This window comes from Gossypium raimondii, chromosome 11 (assembly GCF_025698545.1).
Source record: "Gossypium raimondii isolate GPD5lz chromosome 11, ASM2569854v1, whole genome shotgun sequence".
NCBI classification, from domain to species: domain Eukaryota; kingdom Viridiplantae; phylum Streptophyta; class Magnoliopsida; order Malvales; family Malvaceae; genus Gossypium; species Gossypium raimondii.
The window spans coordinates 58,629,576-58,648,596 of record NC_068575.1 but is presented as its reverse complement, the minus strand read 5'-3'; the positions used below and the strand labels follow the sequence as shown (position 1 = coordinate 58,648,596).

Below are 19,021 nucleotides of genomic sequence, written 5' to 3'. Positions count from 1 at the left end.
ACCCACTAGTTATATCACTACGATTGAATAAAAATAAACACAAAAATTTTTTTTACGCAACTTTATTTTCGTACATTTGCATGGTCTTGTCTAAAGAGATCATCCTCTATCTTAAATCTCCCTAAATAGTGATTTAAGTCCTAACACACATTGGTATAGCAACATCATTTTTGCACTTAAGATCTAGATCTTTCTCCACTAATTTTTCCCCTGAAAACTTAATTCATAAACCAACTGACTCATTTGTTTACATTTACTTACAAAATGTACTCAAAATAATGAATTTCTAATGAACAAATTAAGTGCTCAACTCTCCTTTGTTCTAACTTACACAAGCTTTTCATATATAAGAGTTTACAGCTTCCCAGGATAAAGATCAATTACAACCAAGACCTATTGAAAAAAGATCATAAAAGGCCAAATATCGTCATAAAGTTAAAAAAAAAAAAATCAAAGACCTTCAATATAAGTCTTCAAATGATTCAGACAATCTCTAAGAAACAAGGGATCCGATTTGGTTGATCTGGATCAATATTAATCTTCAAAATTTGTTGCTCCACAAGATCAATATTCGAATATGGGTCATGACTGAATTGTATTAGTACAAATAATTTTCATTTCTAAAAAAGTTATGTGATTTGTGCAGTGCCAAAAGCAGTGAGCATGACTTATCGCACTGTTTATAGTTAAAACACGAATCTATTCACAAATTAAACTGTAATCATCTTGAGCGGTATAAATATAAATATAATTGATTGTAAAACATCACAAACAGTATACACTATATAAACGTATCACGCAAAGAAAAACTCAGCACCCTAATAATAATAATAATAATAAATTTCTTTATAAGTTATCGGCACAAGTAGATGGCATGATTGGGTTTAGGGGACTGATGAAGTGAGAAATGAAGGAGCAGCATATTATATTAAAACATAGTGGATGGGGGTGTTGATTATTGAGACCCAAACAAGTATCCCGCCTCACTCTGCCTCTTTGTCCCTCTCCAACCACCGGAGGAAATCTATCTAAAATCAATTGGAAATTGGAAAGCAAGCAAGCAAAGGAAGACTGGCAGTGGCACCGCCTCATGCGGGCGGTGACTTTAGTTACAAGTGTAGAAATTCAGACTGCAATATAGAAAAGGATAGCACCTAAAACAGGAAATCCTAAGCAAAAAAATAACCCAAAAAGGAGCAGCAGCAATTATAGGTTTGGAGGAGTCTGAGATTCATTTTTGGGGTTCTGGTAGAAAGTTGAAATTGTCAGTGGGAGTGGGGTATCAATCGGTCCAGTAATCAAAATGAGACGGTTAACCCAACTTGAAAGTACACATCGGTTCTAGCCTGCCATTGTGCTTGCTTAGCTTAAAATACAAAATACTTGTACGTTGTGGCAGCTGGATTAAATAATGGGAGTTGAATGCAACCTTCATTCTACTGAAAATGAATCTAACTATTAAATTTAATAAAATATTTAATGCTACTAATATGATTAAATGAATCCATACTCGCTTTGCTTCTTAGGTTAAGGCTTTGAAGCCGTAAGAATTGCGTATGATTTTGATGATTAAGACACACATACTTCTGCATTTATAACACTAATCATTTACTATTAATTTATCAATTCAGTCCTAACGTTGTTGACCTCCTGTCCTACATGGGATGACAATAAACACAGTGTAAGGCTTCCATCAGACAATCAACTCCCATCTTCTTTATCTAATTACAAACTTAGCCCCATCTTTTGCCTTTTTTCTTCATTTGAGCTTAAACTAAAAGTTATTAAAGTAATTAAATCTCTAATTGACATCACTATCTTCAACAATAATATCCTATTACCACATTCTACAACCTTGTAACATTTCTTTAATAATTTGGCTTTTGCCTTAAGCCATTACTTTCCCTTCTAGAAAAATCTCTTTCCCTTTTGAAGACAGAAAAAAATATTGTGATTTAGACCTTGGAAATTCAAATCCCAAATTAACCATAATTATTCATATATATTTTTTTTTAAAATTGGGGTGTATTTGGTGAAATAGTAACTGAAAGGACCTTAAACCTACATGTTTTGCCCCCTTGTTAATTAGTAATTACTTTTGCAGTAAGAAAATGATGGATTAAAACAGACTTGTGCAAGGCAGGTGACTCAGCCTAGCTAGAAGGTTCGTTCGAAAAATGGGCTTGAGCAAAAAAATAAGGTTCGACTCGAATTTGCAAAAATATATGTCATTTCACTATTATGTTGCTATTATTTTGTTGCTATTGTTTGGATTTTATATAGCTCTTATTTTATTGTTAATTTTGCTACTATTTTACAGGCATTTGCTTGTTAAGTTGCACATATCTTACTGTTATTTAAGCATAAAGTTTTTTTAGATTTATTTTCAATTAGTTGGGAAACATTTATTTTAATGTTTTTAGTGCTTTTGATGTATTATATATATTTTAAAAAAATTATATATAAAAATAATATAAAAAAATTAATACGTGTAGGCCGGACCCGAATTTTAATATTTTTATCAGGGTTAATTTTGAACAAATTTTAAGTTTATTATTTGGGTCGAGTCCAGACCTATCAAACGAGTCTAAAATTTTATCAAGGTCCATCCTAAACCTGATACGGTAGAGTAGAATAATAATAATAATAATAATAATAATGGAGGCCAACCTTTTCACTAAACAAGACACAGACCTTGATTTTTCCAAAAATATTAAAGAAAATAAAACAGAATGAAAATGTCAACAAAATGTAAAAAAAAAAAAAGAACAATTGGTTAATGATGTAAACAATTAAAAGTAAACTTAAGTATTGATTACACATTGGATTAAGATGAATGTGTGGGGGTGAAATATATATATATTTCTTCTTAGTTAATCTTTCTTGAGTCTTAATCCAAATCCCCTTTCAACCACCTAATCTGTCAACTACTCTTATAAATGTTTTTCTTTAAGAAGTGTTGTATTTTTGTATGAAATCTTGTTTATTAAAAAACATAATTGTGTTAATATGGTCTAAGGAATTGAGGCTTTGCATTTAGATCCTCAAGTTTAGTGCATGATGGGTGTAAGTAGGTGGTTTATGGTGGAGCCTCCAGACCAAATTGGTAAAACTGAAAACTACATAATTAAAATCTTTATATATAAATAAGCAAGAGAGTTATATGATACACGTATGAAAATTCAAAACAAAAGTTGGTAAGAAATCAAAAATGAAATGAGTGGTTAACCATTTTAAATCGACGTTACTCGTAGTATTATATTGCCTCCATTGCTTTGTTTGCTGGTTTCCAAGGCTATCTCAGCTCCCCCTCCATTGCCTAATTTCATAGGTTTAGTTATTGCTCTCTCTCTCTCTCTCACCCTTGTTTTTTTTACTGTTTTAATTACTTGCTTTTGATCGGAGGTTTTCTACGTAATTCCATGAAAGTTTATCAAAGAAAAAGTTGGATTTGATTGGATTGGATTTTAGTGATGTATATGATGATTTTCTTTCTGGATTATCAGATGTTGCATGCATGAGTTTGCTGCTAACAGCTTAGAAAAATGAGAGGAAACTTGCCGGGTTCTGCCGACACTAGACATCGGTTATCTGCATCAATGTGAGTTCCTTTTTTTCCTTGCTTGAATCACAATCTGTGCTTAGAATTCCCAGCTTCAGCATTGATTTCTCTTTTTCTTTTTTGGGGTACTGAATTCGTCCTGGAAAACCCTTTATGTTACAATGGTAGATGATATGATTTGAGTGAACTGATTAAGCAAAAAGCCTTGAGTTTGATTTAATACCAGCAATTAATCCTATTTAGCTTCTCCTCATATTTTCCTTTTGATCTACAAATCTTTTCTTCTTATTATTAAAACTGTTTGAAGAACAAATGTCTAAATCACTTTTTGTTAAGATTCTGCAATGTGAAGTTAGATCTTTGCTTAAGTTGAAAGTCAAGTTTTAAATACAAATTTGTCCAGTTTACCTGCTATTTTTTTTTTAATATATGTTGTGGTTGTTGAAGACCTACCTTTCAGAGATATGTATAATTCATTTGATTCTTCTCAAGTAGAATGCTTTTTAAGGCACTGGAACTTTAAATCAAGTAATTAAAATAGGCCAGGCCTGGAGTTTTAGAAGGACTAAAACTAAAATTTTACCATTTTGGAGGCACCTGACCTCTGGCAGGGCGTGGTCGCTTTGGCTATCAAAATGGCTCGTATTCATTTTACTCTTTTCAATTACAATAATTGCAGTGAGGCCATATACAAAAGGCAGTTAAATAGGAATAAAGTGAAAGGTACTGGGAAGCCTTTCCACATCTCAGTCCAAGATCGAAACTCTTGCTGCAAATACCCTCTTCTCAAACTTGTGTTGATTGCCATTGTTTGTGGCACTTTCGTATCGCTTTTGTACTCTCCAGAGGCCTATACAAGTGATCATTTATCGGCTGTGAAATCCCGGTACGTGCCATCATCAATCTCTGAAACAAACTTCCCAATTGTTTGATTCAAAAGCATGATGATTAATGAAAGGTATATGCTCCATGCAGCCGAGATTTTATGAAGAGGTGGATATGGGGAGGGGCAGATTCTCGATATGTATCGGATATCGATATCGACTGGGACGATGTTATGAAGGTTGTCGAGACGATGGGTGAACAGCATGACTACCAGGGAATCGGACTTTTGAATTTCAATACTACTGAAGTTACTTATTGGAAGCACCTGATACCTGATGCAACCCACATTGTCCTGCATTTGGACTATGCTGACATGAACGTAACTTGGGATTCGTTATATCCGGAATGGATCGATGAGGAGCAAGAAGAAAAGGTTCCTGTTTGCCCCTCTCTACCGAAGATCGAAGTCCCCGGAATACGTCTTGATCTGGTTGCTGTCAAGCTGCCTTGTAGAAATGAGGGTAATTGGTCAAGGGATGTTGCTAGGTTGCATTTGCAGCTTGCAGCTGCTAGTCTTGCAACCTCGGCCAAGGGCTTTTATCTGATGCATGTGCTTTTCATTTCAAAGTGCTTTCCGATTCCGAACATGTTCACTTGCAAAGAACTCGTAGCACGCGAAAACAATGTCTGGTTATACAAACCAGACTTGAATGTGTTGAGAGAAAAGCTCCAGTTCCCTCCAGGATCTTGTGAACTTGCCCTTCCTTTTGAGGTCAAAGGTCAGTTCATATTCTTAAAACAAATGCCTCATCCTCCTGCAAGAATATAGAGAGATTCTTAGAAGCTAATGTACTGTTATGTTAAATTACAGAGCCTATATATTCAGGGAATGCATCTCGACAAGCTTATGCAACGATTCTTCATTCGGCTCATGTATACGTATGTGGAGCTATAGCTGTTGCTAGAAGCATTCGCTTGTCTGGCTCGACCCGAGACCTTGTGATACTTGTGGATGAGATGATCACTGCTTACCACAGGAGTGGACTTGAGGCAGCAGGATGGAAAGTTAGGACAATTCAAAGAATCAGGAATCCGAAAGCCGAAAAAGATGCATACAACGAATGGAACTACAGCAAGTTCCGGTTATGGCAACTGACCGATTATGACAAGATCATATTCATCGATGCAGATCTACTTATACTTCGCAACATTGATTTCTTATTCGCAATGCCAGAGATATCAGCCACGGGAAATAACGGCACACTGTTTAACTCGGGTGTCATGGTCATCGAGCCTTCAAATTGCACCTTCCAGCTTATAATGGAACATATCGATGTGTTCGAATCATACAACGGTGGGGATCAGGGATACTTAAACGAGATTTTCACATGGTGGCACCGGATTCCACGGCACATGAACTTCCTGAAGCATTTCTGGATAGGTGATGAGGAAGAAGTGAAGCAAAAGAAGACTCGGCTATTCGGATCGGAACCGCCTATACTTTACGTACTTCACTACCTAGGTATAAAGCCATGGTTATGCTTCAAGGACTATGACTGCAACTGGAATGTGGATATAATGGTGGAGTTCGCCAGCGATGTGGCGCATGATAGGTGGTGGAAAGTGCATGACTCAATGCCAGAAGAACTGCAAGAATTCTGCATGTTAAGGTCGAGGCAAAAGGCGCAACTGGAGTTCGATAGAAGGCAAGCAGAGAAAGCAAAATTCAGGGATGGGCATTGGAGAATCAAAATTGAAGATAAGCGGTTAGAGAAGTGTATCGACAACAGATGTAAATGGAAGGGTATGTTGAAACAATGGGGTAAAGGCAACTGGACTAATGATGAAGCTTTTGTTCCAACACCTCCTGCAATCAATACCAAATTTCTCTCAGGATTCTGAGTTTCTTTGTTTGTTTCAGTTTTTCCATTTTTTCATTCAATACTTGAAAGTTTTTTCTTGTAGAAGATAACATAAGCTTCAAAATTTTTCCCTTATGAGTGTACTAAATATTTGTAATTTTCATCTCCAGTACTAAAACTTATCAATTACCAAAAACTATATATTATTGGTATTGGATGAAACTATAATTTCAGGTCATCCTTATTCATCTCCAATGGTAGAATGATAAATTTGATTATTAAATTTTTTAAGGAAAAAGTTCTTCTATTAGATAAGGATAGGAGGAACTAAAATCACAGTTTCATATCCTTTCTCCTTAATTTTAGGTCCAATAGACGTAATGGATTATAAACTTATAATAGTGAGAACAATCTGCAATTATCAAATATTGATTAAGGTAGTAATTTATGTTAGTTGTTTTGGCCATTAACATTTATATCTCTCCATTCGCCAATAGGTGGTTAGTTTGTTGCATCCTATTAATATTTCATCAATTGAAACTTTACTTTCTTATTTTAGTTGATTATTCAATTTTTTAACGTTTTCATTTTGAACATTTTGGTTACCTATTTATTATCTTATTAACAGAGATTAATGTGACATGACAAGTAATTTTTAACCAAGTTTTTAATTAAATTTATTCCACATAAACCTTCACACGATTGACAACATTGTTTTGAAATTTTAACCTAAAACCAAATAAGCAATTGCATCTGAAATTTTAATCGGAAAAAAAACTCAAAACAAGTAAATTTAAGTTTAAGAAGAACCCAAAAACAAGAGGTGTACCAATTAAGATTTTTGAATCGAAAATTGATTTTAGGGTAATCAAATTTGGGGGTTAGTTGGTTAGTTTTATTGTTGTTGATCGATCAGAGGTAATAGTTGTGGGATCGCAATGAATTATTCATTTACTTTCTTAATTTTCTTTGTTTATATTAGTTAATGAATTTGAGGGGCTAACATTTTTTCCCAAATCCCTATTCGACTTCATGTGGTGTTCTATTTGTGATTCTTTTTTAAATTACTTTCAACTGTTTGTGGGTTTATTCTCTTCTATTTATGATTTTTTTTGGAAAGGTTAGGAAACCAAAAATTATATGTACTTAGAGGGTTGTTTGTTAGGTGAGATAATATTTAGGTTATTTACTAACATATTTGATTGGCAATGAGTAAATAATCATGGAAAGTGCATGAAAATTTGACATGTGAGAGGCATTTTATTGACAATTTTCATGCGCTGAGACTGTTTGTTGTTCTTTTATGAGAGGATGATCATTTTCATTTGTCTTATCTGATAAAAATAGTTTGAAATGGACTTATTTGCACATTTGATCCACCTAAACAACTGCTCCAGCTATCTGCAGTAGTTGTTCCAATAGCACCTCCAAATCCGAAACTTGCTCCAGCTAAATAGAAACCGACCACCTAAACTTGATATGTATATTTACTTAAATAGCATTCTTACCATTCATTTAGTATTTGGATTGTCATCATATCTAATATGCTACTATCATTTTATTTGTTCTCTTTTCTCCGATTAAAAGGGTTGCACCAAGTGCAAATGAACTTCTATCAAGGGCAGCCTTCATATCAACATCATGATATGCAACAATCATTGGTAGGAATAAAGGTTAAACACGAAGCAAGAAAGAACACTCAGTCAAATGGATGATGATTCCAACTCCTTCAAGTCAACAAAGTACATCGGAAGGCCTGTCTACACAAGAATCGGTCTCTTCCAAGAGACCTAAAATGGATTCAAGTAAAGGCAGTATTTGAAAAAGTTGGGTTCTGTTTTTTTTTTGGTATAGGTTTAGACACTTGATTATGGTCACCTAATTAAATTTTGGTTATTGGTGTTTAATTACTTAAGATACATATAATTTAAAAAAGTAGAAGGTACAAATTTTTTATCTATTATGTAATTTTACTATTTTAATTTTGGATATTTTAAATGTTACTTATTGAATTATAATACATATGAATGATATGAACGGATATTTGCTTCTCAATTATTCATCATCTCAATTTCCTCTCTTCATTACCATTGATAAATCATTTTATTTTTCTTCTTAACACCATATTAAGTCATCTTCAAGGTTTCAATATACAATTACTCAAAATTTGTCATTTGAATATTTTTCCATCTAAAATGTAACAACTTGAATATTTGCTAAACTGATTCTAAATTAAAATAAGTTCACAAATTACGAAATTCACGCTTTATCATATTTTTCCTAAACCCTAAACCAACCTAAAAAAAACAAAGATGGAGACCTAACTAAAATTCTATAAAATTATCCACGTTATCTTCGTCATTTCATCACCCAAAAGCACCAAACAGTACCACCAAACAAATATCCACATACCTTCTTCCCCTCTCCATAGTTCTTATCTTAATAAACCAACAAGAAGGGCTCTTGAACGTGGACACAATAGAAGATCAAACCACTTAAAAAATCTACAAGAACTCTTAAATCATTCCATAGTTTTCACAGTCGAAAACCCTTCTCCTCGGGTTTTCATTTGACCACGAAGTCCGAAAAGAAGCTGACGAGCCGCAATAGCACACTAGGATTGCATAGGGTAACTCCATACTTGGGCGTTGAAGCTTCAATCTCTTTCCATGTTCTTTTTCTCTAAAGACAAAGAATGAAACTTATGAAAAAAAAACAATTTTGGAGTTGGGGCTTTTACATAGGTAAAAATAAGGGAATAAAATGGATTTAAATTAAAAGAATTACTCTCAATCCACATTAGCCTCCATTAGTTTTTGTTAGCTTGTTGCATATAAAATTGCCAATTTTTTTTATATAAACAGTTGAACTGTTGATTTTCAATCAACAATTTCACAATTGGACTATCTTTTCAATTTCTGTTGAATAGGTTTTTTATTTTTGCAAAGTATAATAATGAATTTTAGAGTTGTACTTGATAAAATGTCACTTTATTTAGGGTAAAAAACTATTCGAAATATAATAATAAAAATAAGAAGTAGTAGTTTCGAGATCTCGTTAATGGCCATTCCATTAGATCCAGTCGTAGTTAGTTGGGCGAATGCGGAAATTATAAATGTTATGCCTTTTTGTATTGGAGTGTGATTTATGTATCAGATCCACCTTGAAACCATGCCAAAGAAAAAGTCCAAAACGCACCCAACCTTGGCTAATTAATTGCGGGCATAGGAAGCTATGTTAGAGTGGCTAGTGGAGAAGCATGATGGTTCTCTGTGCCTAACCTTATCTTATGACCCCCACTTTTGGATTCTGCACTTCAATTATTTATATCCATCAACAAAAATAATCTATTTCATAGTAATAAATAGCTAAAGCCCAAGAGCATAGGGCTGTTAGACACATGAAGACCCTAATTATGAAAGTTATTAAGGCATGAGTAGGGATGGACATTGCGCTTTCTCCATCATGTGAAGCAATGCCACCTTTTGTTTGGACTTTGTCCATAGTTATCATGTGAACTTGAGACTCATAACCATATGCATATTTAATATCCATCCAATTAGCATTTCTGTCTACCTACAGAAGCAGATGAAATAACCTTTGCTTCACATAGAGCTCGTAAGTGATCACTGCCTTTCACTACATGCTAAATGAGGAAGCACTCGAGTAGTTGGAAGGCCAGGCGAGAAGTGAGATAAAGGCGTGAAGCAATGACCAATCCTATCCAATACACAATTATGCCATATTCAAGCAGCAAACTGTACCGTGTCGGCGTAATATACCTTTGCCTATAAGTCAAGAAAACCAGTTGGGCACAGGCTATTCCCAATATGCGAGTGAGTCACAGTCATCCTCCCATTCATGGACTTTGACATCATATCTTGTCGTACTGGCAGCTAAAACCTATGTTACTCGAGGTTCAATGTTAGTGCCATATATGAATATGTGTGCAATATGAGTAAAATTATAAAGAAAGTTTTTCTATTTTGCATTTCGATTTTTTTATTAAAAAGTAAATAAATTAATCTTTATACATTTTAAAAAGTAAAATTAGACTCTCTGTTACATGGTAACATGGAACATTAATTAAAATAATTAAATTACTAATTTTATCCCTAAGTTATAGCTAAAATATTATTTTGATTTTTTTAAAAATTCTTAACAATAATGCTAAAAATTTAAAATAAATATAAATTATTAAAAGAATAAAAATATATTAAAATCTTATTTAAAAATAATAAATTTAGCTCTCAATATTTACAAAATTTTTCATTTTAATTCCAATTCTAAAAGAATCAATAACTTTGACCCTCAATATTTACAAAATTTATTAATTTAATCCGAACTCGAAAAATTAAAAAATATTTTTAGTCCTTTATAACTCATCAACTAATCCATGTAATATATTAAAATAAGAAAAAAATACACTGCTTTAAGCTACTTGCAAAAGAACTTTAAAAAGTTGAGATAAATGACCAAAAAAAAGGGTAAACCACAACAAGTGTCCCTAAACTTTGTTTAAAATTATTTTTTGGCCACCCAACTTTCAAAAGTTATGTAATAGTCACTAACGTTATCGAATTGTTACATTTTAGTCAGTTGTCCATTAAATACCATTAAGAGGATTATGTGGCATGTTTTTTTAATAGTTAATTAGTAATTTATGCCTTGAACTATAGTTAAATTTTTATTTTGATACTTTAAAAGTTTAAACATAATTCTAAAAATTCTTAAAATTACAATAAAATAATTTTTAAAAATAATCTGCTATCGATTTTTTATTATCTTTTCTTAACTTTTTCTCTTAAGAAATCAAATCTGCCAGATTTCCACTAAAATAAAATAAAATAAAATTCTATTAAAGGTAAAACATACATTCAAATAAGTTTTTCTTTTGAATCGTGGTGGGTTTATTTTAAATATCGAGCACTATTTCAATAATAAGGAAACATTTTTATTTTTAATAAAATTCTCTATTTAATGAGAACTATCTAATGTAATAAGACACCAATCGTATTTATTGAGAACACTTTCCGGTACAATTCTAAAAACACCAATTTTAAAAAAATATTAAAATTCATTCAAACCAAAGAAACAGCACATTTATAATAAACAAAATATTTCAATTTTGCATCTCTTTGGCAACAAAGAAGAATATGAAGGCAATGAGCTCTATTCGCGGCTTCAGGAGATGCATTGATGATTTTGGGGTTCTATTTTGAATTAAAATTTCACTTTTTATATTTTATTTCTCCCTATAAATTTAAAACATCATTTTCTAAAATTTCAAAATTCATGGAGTCAGACCTTGTTTAGAATCATAAATTTATATCAAAAATTCAAAACCCATAAATTATTAAACCTTCTTAGGTATTAAACAATAAATTCTTCAAATGAGAAAGTTTATACTAGCTAAGAGATGCGAAAATGAAATATCGAAATTGACGAAGATAAAATTGAATATTAACCAAAGCATAAAAATTTATAAGCGTTAATCAAAACTTATAGCTTTTTTTTTTTTTGCTTCAATGAAGTTTTATTTATTTATTTTGTTCTTCAATAAGCACGGGATATCTTTTTATTTTTCTTGGTTTTGTTAAATAGGAAAAATTCTTGTAAAAAGACCTAGTTTTTGAGTTTCAAAATAAATAAATAAAATTATATTCTAACTATAGTTCAAGAATCAAATCAGTAATTAATCATATCATTTAAACAGAAAATTTAACGAATCAATAGTGGGGATAAAAGGAAATCTGCCCCCTAAGAGGCTTTCCTGGTGATTTTACCGTGCAATATGAGAATACTAAACAATTTTTGATGTTTTTCTATATATTTGAGAAACATATTCCATTACACACCCAAACTTCAAATATGTATATACAGATAATTTAGGAAAAATGAAAAGGACAAAATAGCGTAGGCTAAGGCACTAACCCTTCATTCTCCAATGAAGATTTTGTTACAGATGAATATGATCATGTTTAGCTAAACTTTCCTTGGGTTTACATTCTTGGAATTCTTATCATCTTAACTTTGCAATCAACATGATTCCTGGGGGGAATCAAGATGATGTTGGAATCCATTGATCTCCTTGAATGAAATTTTGGACTGAAAATGTATGTACATGCTGGGGTGGAATTTGAGTACTCCATGGAACTCTGTTCAATGGAATGGATCCAAGACCAGAATTCCCAAATTCTCCATAGAAGAGTGTTTTCAATGCAAAGTCACCCTTCCATGGCATCCATCCATTCGGATTAATAAGTGCTTCCATAACACAATTTATAAAAACTGTCCTTGAATATTCCTTCCATGGCCTTCCCAAAAAGTTCTTGTGCACTTTAGGCTTGCTATAATAGTATCTCATGTATTCATCAGTTCCGTTGATCAAGCAGTTCTGGAAAACCAGACCAGTCGATTGAGCAGGATCAGTTCTACCATGAGCTGTCACAGCATTGTTCTCACCTTTTTCGGGTTTTACCTGCCGGGGAGCAACCAAAATTTCACAATCTTGGAACACCGAGGCAGAATTCCCGAAGATGAAGTCCACGTTCCCCTGAATACGGCACTTCCTGTAGAACTGGCGGAGGGAGTGAGCGTAGAGAGTATCTTGGTTGCCTAGGAATTCACAGTTCTCAATGACAGAAAGATCACTATCTGATCTAAAGGCTACGGCTTGGTGGGCATCAGGGCCTGCTGTGTTCCGGATTGTGAGTCCACTCGCCATAAATCCATCCCCAAGAACCCCTGCAACAGCCAAAGCTCAATCTACATTTGCAATAACCATGTATATACAGCCTAAAGAAAAGGGGATAAACCTCTGGATTAGCTAAGCGAACAAGACTTATTTGATGAGTTAAATCAGAGACTTTTACTCCAAATAGGCTTATGGGTACTACTACTATATAGAAGCTCTGGGAAACCATGAAAGTCTAGAGGCAGTATCTTATCAAGCTCATTCATATATGTAAAACTGAGAATTCTTAAACAAAGTTAAATGTTTAACGTAAGTAGTGGAGGAGGGTAGTAGTACTCACCGACAGTAGCAGTCTCATAAGTGGTGAGTCCAGGCATCCCTGCATTTAAAGCACCCGCAATGATGGTTTTACCCATTCCATCCCCCAAAAAGACCACATTTTTCTTCTCCAGTGGCACCCTCACCGTTTCTTCGTACACACCTTCCTTTATATATATCACGAAACGGCGTGTACTCTCTGCATTTGCCGGTGCCGGTGCTGCGTTGACGGCCTCTTGCACCGTCTTGTAACACCCTCCCCTCCCGTCTTTACACACCGTTACGTCCGTCTTCAAGTTTGACGGTAAACCCCCGTTAAACCCCAGCTCCGTCCCACCCGACCCGTTCTCGTAGAACCCGTCCCGTTCCGTCTTGGGAGGGACCCACGCGGCTATGTCCTCCCCGATATTATCGTAGGCGACCATCATGCTCAACGCGTTGCTGCTGTGTTGCGTTAAAGAGTCCAAAAACGCCATCGTTTCACCGACCAATTTGGTGTCATTTACGTACTTGAGCGCGCTCCAACAATCGTATTGGTAGCAAAGGGCCGCGCTCATCCACGCACGAGCGTCCTTGATCTTGCCACGTGCCAGAGCGGCATTGGTCGATCTTATGCGGTAATCAGAATTAGAAAGGATGTTGAGACAGATGGCGGCGGCGTTAGAGCGGTTGAGGTTGCCTTTGGAAGAGTCGAGGATGGATTTCACCATGGATTGTCCGGTTTTGAGGTTATCGGAAGAGACGGAAATGGCGGATTGGATGAATTGGAGGGAGGTCGGATTAGGAGGAAGAAGAGAGGATCGCGAAAGGGAGGATTCGCAGGGTTGTGGGAAGCGAGTGGATTTGCAAGCAAGGCGGATTCGAGAGGAGTCAGAGGCGTAAACAGGGGAGTTATGAGGTGGGTGATGACTGGAAGAAGAGAAGATGAAGAAATGGGAGAGGGAAAGAAGGGAAAGGAGAAGAAAAGCAGACATGGATAGTGAGACAAGGAGAGAAGTGGAATTCCAGGGATTTCTTCTGGGATGTTTTTTGTGGGACTGGTGAGAAGGAGGTGGTGAAGATGAATGCATGGTGGGGGGGGTATAAATATGATAAGGAGAGTTGATTAGGAATTTGGGAGTTGGGTAAAATTTGGAGATATGTGTTGGTTTGGAACGAAAGCGAATGAAATCACGAGAAGAGAAGAGTGAAAGGAGTCACGGGGCGCTTGGGAATGGGCAGGGCATGTTAGAGTTTGGAAGTTTGCCAATGGAAGCAGTGGAAGTGGAAATGGAAGGCGTGGCCATTTACTGTCAGTCACGAGATTGATTGGGTAGAAAAAGTAATCCCAAAGAAAAGAGGGAAAGCTTTTGTTTTTGATGCGGTGAAACTAAATGGAATGAAGGTTAGGAAACGAGGAAAACTGTGGGCGTGGGGAAGCGGAGGGAAGGAACAAGGGGAATGAAATAAGAAAAAGCACATGGGAGATTCTTATATTAAACTGGGTAATCGGGTTCGGGTCTTACTGAATTCAAATACTACTGCCTGCTTTATATATCGCTTTCATCACACCAGTTGCCATGGGGATCGGCTTTCATTTCTTATGTCTTGTTGTCGATTTTCATTTTACTTGCCTTTGAAATTAATAATAATTTCATTTATTGTTCATTTAATCATCATGTGCAGCACATAGATAACTAGTTAATTAAATTACATAATCACAATTTTATTAATAAATTAAATATGAAACCTTTTTTAATCATTCATACATTTTAAATATTTTCTAAAGTTATTTTGATGATGAAAAAGTAATATGAAAAATACATTAATAGTTTTTAATAAACTTATTTTTAAAATTTTAATGAAAAATTATAGGTAAAGAGTTATTTTAGTGGTTTGAAATATTTATATTAAACAATTATTAAGTTTTTATTAAATTTTGTGAAAAACTTAAATAATTTTAAGGGATTTTGAAGCTTATATAGTGACTATTAGAAGTACTCATGGGCCTGGTTAGATTTAGGTCGGATCTAAGTATAATATTAACATATTTTATACTTGTTCAAGTCCGGTTTGACTCAAAATATGTACTTAAAATTTTGTCCAAATTCGACTATATTTACAAAAGACTAACCTAAGTCCAATTTAGGCAGCTCGTATTATATTTTAAATATTTTTTAAAAAACATTTATATAATCTTATTTTAATATTAATAATTTTTTTTATTTATTACAATTTTATATAATCATCTTAATATTATTTTAATGTTTACATAAGAGTAATATCATATACTTAGTATAGGTTTATTTTTTTAATTTGTTATAAATTATATAATATATAAAAATAACATAATATAAAATATTATAAATTTAAAAACGAGTTGGTTTGAGTCGAACTCGGGCCTGAAATATTCAAACCCATGCCCTCTTATATTTTAAACAACCCATTTTTTAGGCCTAATTTTTTTATCCGAGCCTTCTCAAATTTTGGATAAGCTAACTCAGCACATGAATATATATAGGAAATGATTTGAGAGAGGATAAATAAAACAGAAATGGAATTGTAGTTTGATGATACATCAAAGCAAATCAAACACAGAGCGTGGTGGGTACTGTCACGTGAATATACAAACCATGAAAAGGGAAACGCATTGATTGCTGAATTTATTCACATTTCTTTATTAAGGGTTTACAAATTTTCAAGCATCCATGCGAATGATACAGCGGATGCCCTCCCCAGCAAGCATGTAATCGAAGGCCTTGTTTATATCCCGGAATGCCACTTGATGCGTTATAAATTTCTCCAGCTCAAGCTCCTACATGCATCACAAAGAAATTACAAACATGAATGTTCTAAGTAGCCATCCAACATGTTAGAATTGGTTGACAACATGCTTTAACTCAGATTTGGTATTATATTCTAGGAATTAAGATTCAAAGTTTAGCTAGCGCCATATTTGTCCAGAAGTTTTAGGAAGGAATGATGTAGCTTACTTTGTTCATATACTTTTCCACCACCGAGGGAAGGTCGGACCGGGGCTTGTAGTTGCCAAAGAAGGTACCTTTCAGAGTCCTCTCATTCAAAAAATTTACGGGACGTGTTTTAAATGCATCATCTCTGTTAGGAACACCGACGAGTACCGCAACACCCCATCCCTGCACAAAAACCAAAAACATGGCCAAATGTGTCGAACATCACAATTTCTGTTATTTGCTTCGTTCTACTTCCTAGGTTCTATCAAGTTTAGGCAAATGCATGAAGAAAGGGAATTACATCGTGAACACATTCAAATGCAGAGATCATGGCATTAATGTTTCCAGTACACTCGACGCTTCGATCAACTCCCCCATCTGTCATTTCAGCGAGCACCTGAAAATAAGGGAGTAAAATTTTGAGAATGAAGGGTTGTCTTCATTTAGTTTTACCTTGAAACCAATAGTTAGGGTTTTCACAAACCTCTTGAACCGGCTTGTTATGGTCTTTCGGGTTGACGAATTCAGTGCAACCAAATTTCTTAGCTGTTTAAGATACACCAAGGAAACTGAACATTAGACGAAGCATTTTAAAGACAATAAATCAAAAAATTCCCTTCTGGGGTTTTTAACTTACCTTCCTCAAATCTGTTAGGATTCAGATCAACCCCAATAATCCTAGAAGCGCCTGCAATTCTAGCCCCTTCAGCAGCCTAATTATAAACACCACATCAACAATGTTATCCAAGTTAGCAGCAGCAGGGGCGAGGAAAAAAGTTACGAAACTTATTATGTTCCCACGCATTATTATTTTTCTTGAAATATCTATGTCCAAGAATGGCATTGGACACATGAAGCTAAGAATATAGCCTCCAAAATTTCCTCCATATACATTTTTAAAAAAGTAACTTCGAGAAAACTGATCATAACCATGTGGAACACATCCCATATACGATACTCTGCTCAATTGTATGGAAGAAGGGATACTCACAGCGAGGCCTACTGCTCCCAGTCCAAAAATGGCCACAGTTGAACCTTTGGTGGGCTTTGCAACATTCAAGGTGGCACCAAGACCTCGAAAATGATTTAAAACTCCATTAAACTAACAGATTAGATGGAAAATGAAAATTTTAAATCAAGTAACAAATTGGTTCTTTTTTAAGACCTGTAGAGATGCCACAGCTGAGAATACAAACTTTGTCAAGAGGAGCGGCGGGATTGATTTTGGCAACACTGCCAACATGAGCAACAGTGTATTCACTGAAGGTGGATGTGCCAACGAAATGATAGATGGGTTTTCCATTAATGGAGAACCTGGTCTTGCCATCACTAAGCATCACCCCTCGGTCAGTGTTGATCCTTAGCAGGTCACACATGTTGCTTTCCTTGGACTTGCAATGACGACAGTTGCCGCATTCCCCGGTGAAGACCGGAAGCACATGGTCACCGGGTTTAAGGTGTGTCACACCCTCACCCACACTGTCAACAATCCTGCAAACAAAATAGTCAATAGAGTGATAAAAATATCTGGTTACCACACTAAATGGATACAGACACGCCCATTAATACCTAGGTTCAACAGATCCGACCAATCTGACATAGATCCCATGCAGATGCTGTTCAAAATAAAAAATATGCCTTGCTGAATTTATATGGAAATGGATCGGATAAGAGTTTGACTGTTGGACTCATTGATGATAGAGGTACTTAAAATGAAAAAAGGAAAAAAAATTTAGTGTTGAGCATACCCCCCAGCTTCATGACCAAATATACGAGGGAATAATGGAGTTTGGCCCTGTAAGATGACAATGATGAACAATATTAGTTTCCAAGTATGCGAGTAATGAGTATTGCTTTACAACGAGAATGCATCATGAGGAGGCACTTAACTAAAATACCTTGGCTTCCCAAAAGTAAACATCAGTGTGGCAGAGAGAGGTGAAGAGGATCTTCAGACGGACCTCCATTGCTTGTGGTGGTGCCACCTCCACTTCTTCAATCACTAGTGGCTTCCCGGCTTCCCATGCCACCGCAGCTACATGCAGTTGCAATGTATTTCAAAGAATAAGCATATACAATGACAAATGGTTTTCCTCAAAAACGAAGCATCAAAGTATGATGATAAAACCCTAAACACTCAAGTAAAAATCCAGAATGAAAATAGACCTTTGCAACGAATGACCTGACCAGCAGTGCTTTGGGCAGACATATTGACTTGGCAAACTATCCGTTTTCTCCTTTTGGAAACCTGGAAAAATATTCTAGTAAATTGGGGTTTAGGAGCTTGGCATCTCTTAAAGTAAGAATCGAGGGGACTGATATTTTTACACGTCAAAGAAGCCTGTTTTGACAGGGCATTTGTAAGAGACATATACATTGAATTCATGAACTAGAAGCAAGAATTCACCCAAGGAAAACGCTGTTCTTCTTTTGATCCGCAAAGCAAACGACGCCTAAAATTTATTTGTTTTCCCGAACATGGGTTCGTGAATATAGTATTTTAGTAGATTAATTCGACGGGTTGAGGCAAGTGTGCAACTTTACATTTAGCTAAAAGTGATCAGACGCTTGTTTCGAAATATCTGCCTTCTACCATTTTCGGCCGGACACGTGGTGGTCCTCCGTACCCCTGTCGACTGAGTCCCTGTCATGCCTGACCATACTCAGAACTTACAATATGGACTTTTTCAACCATGCGCTCTATAAAATTTTAAGCATATCAATTGTTTTATCAAATTATATTTTTAAGTATATATATTTGATTTTGGTTTAATTGATATTCTTATTTGTATATATAATATATCAA

General features: G+C 34.9%; 3 protein-coding genes across 3 annotated transcripts; 1 reads left to right on the top strand and 2 right to left on the bottom strand.

Annotated features, from left to right (window-relative positions):
• Positions 1-3,163: 3,163 nt before the first annotated feature.
• On the top strand, positions 3,164-6,487 carry LOC105802321 (UDP-glucuronate:xylan alpha-glucuronosyltransferase 1). The gene is made up of 5 exons (XM_012633891.2): positions 3,164-3,331; positions 3,507-3,601; positions 4,242-4,448; positions 4,538-5,166; positions 5,259-6,487. Exons 2-5 carry the CDS (start codon positions 3,546-3,548, stop codon positions 6,287-6,289), a joined length of 1,923 nt encoding a protein of 640 aa, XP_012489345.1. The 5' UTR covers positions 3,164-3,331; positions 3,507-3,545; the 3' UTR covers positions 6,290-6,487.
• A 5,563-nt stretch (positions 6,488-12,050) lies between these two features.
• LOC105802322 (probable pectinesterase/pectinesterase inhibitor 51) lies at positions 12,051-14,696 on the bottom strand. Its single transcript, XM_012633894.2, has 2 exons — positions 13,287-14,696; positions 12,051-12,996 (listed from the first exon to the last, which is right to left on the bottom strand). The coding sequence occupies exons 1-2, from the start codon at positions 14,332-14,334 to the stop codon at positions 12,311-12,313; spliced, it is 1,734 nt and encodes a 577-aa protein (XP_012489348.1). The 5' UTR covers positions 14,335-14,696; the 3' UTR covers positions 12,051-12,310.
• A 1,063-nt stretch (positions 14,697-15,759) lies between these two features.
• On the bottom strand, positions 15,760-18,745 carry LOC105800905 (alcohol dehydrogenase 1). Its single transcript, XM_052622991.1, has 10 exons — positions 18,382-18,745; positions 18,114-18,250; positions 17,964-18,010; positions 17,381-17,706; positions 17,207-17,289; positions 16,853-16,928; positions 16,700-16,761; positions 16,517-16,612; positions 16,237-16,398; positions 15,760-16,058 (listed from the first exon to the last, which is right to left on the bottom strand). Exons 1-10 carry the CDS (start codon positions 18,599-18,601, stop codon positions 15,942-15,944), a joined length of 1,326 nt encoding a protein of 441 aa, XP_052478951.1. The 5' UTR covers positions 18,602-18,745; the 3' UTR covers positions 15,760-15,941.
• Between the last annotated feature and the right edge of the window lie 276 nt (positions 18,746-19,021).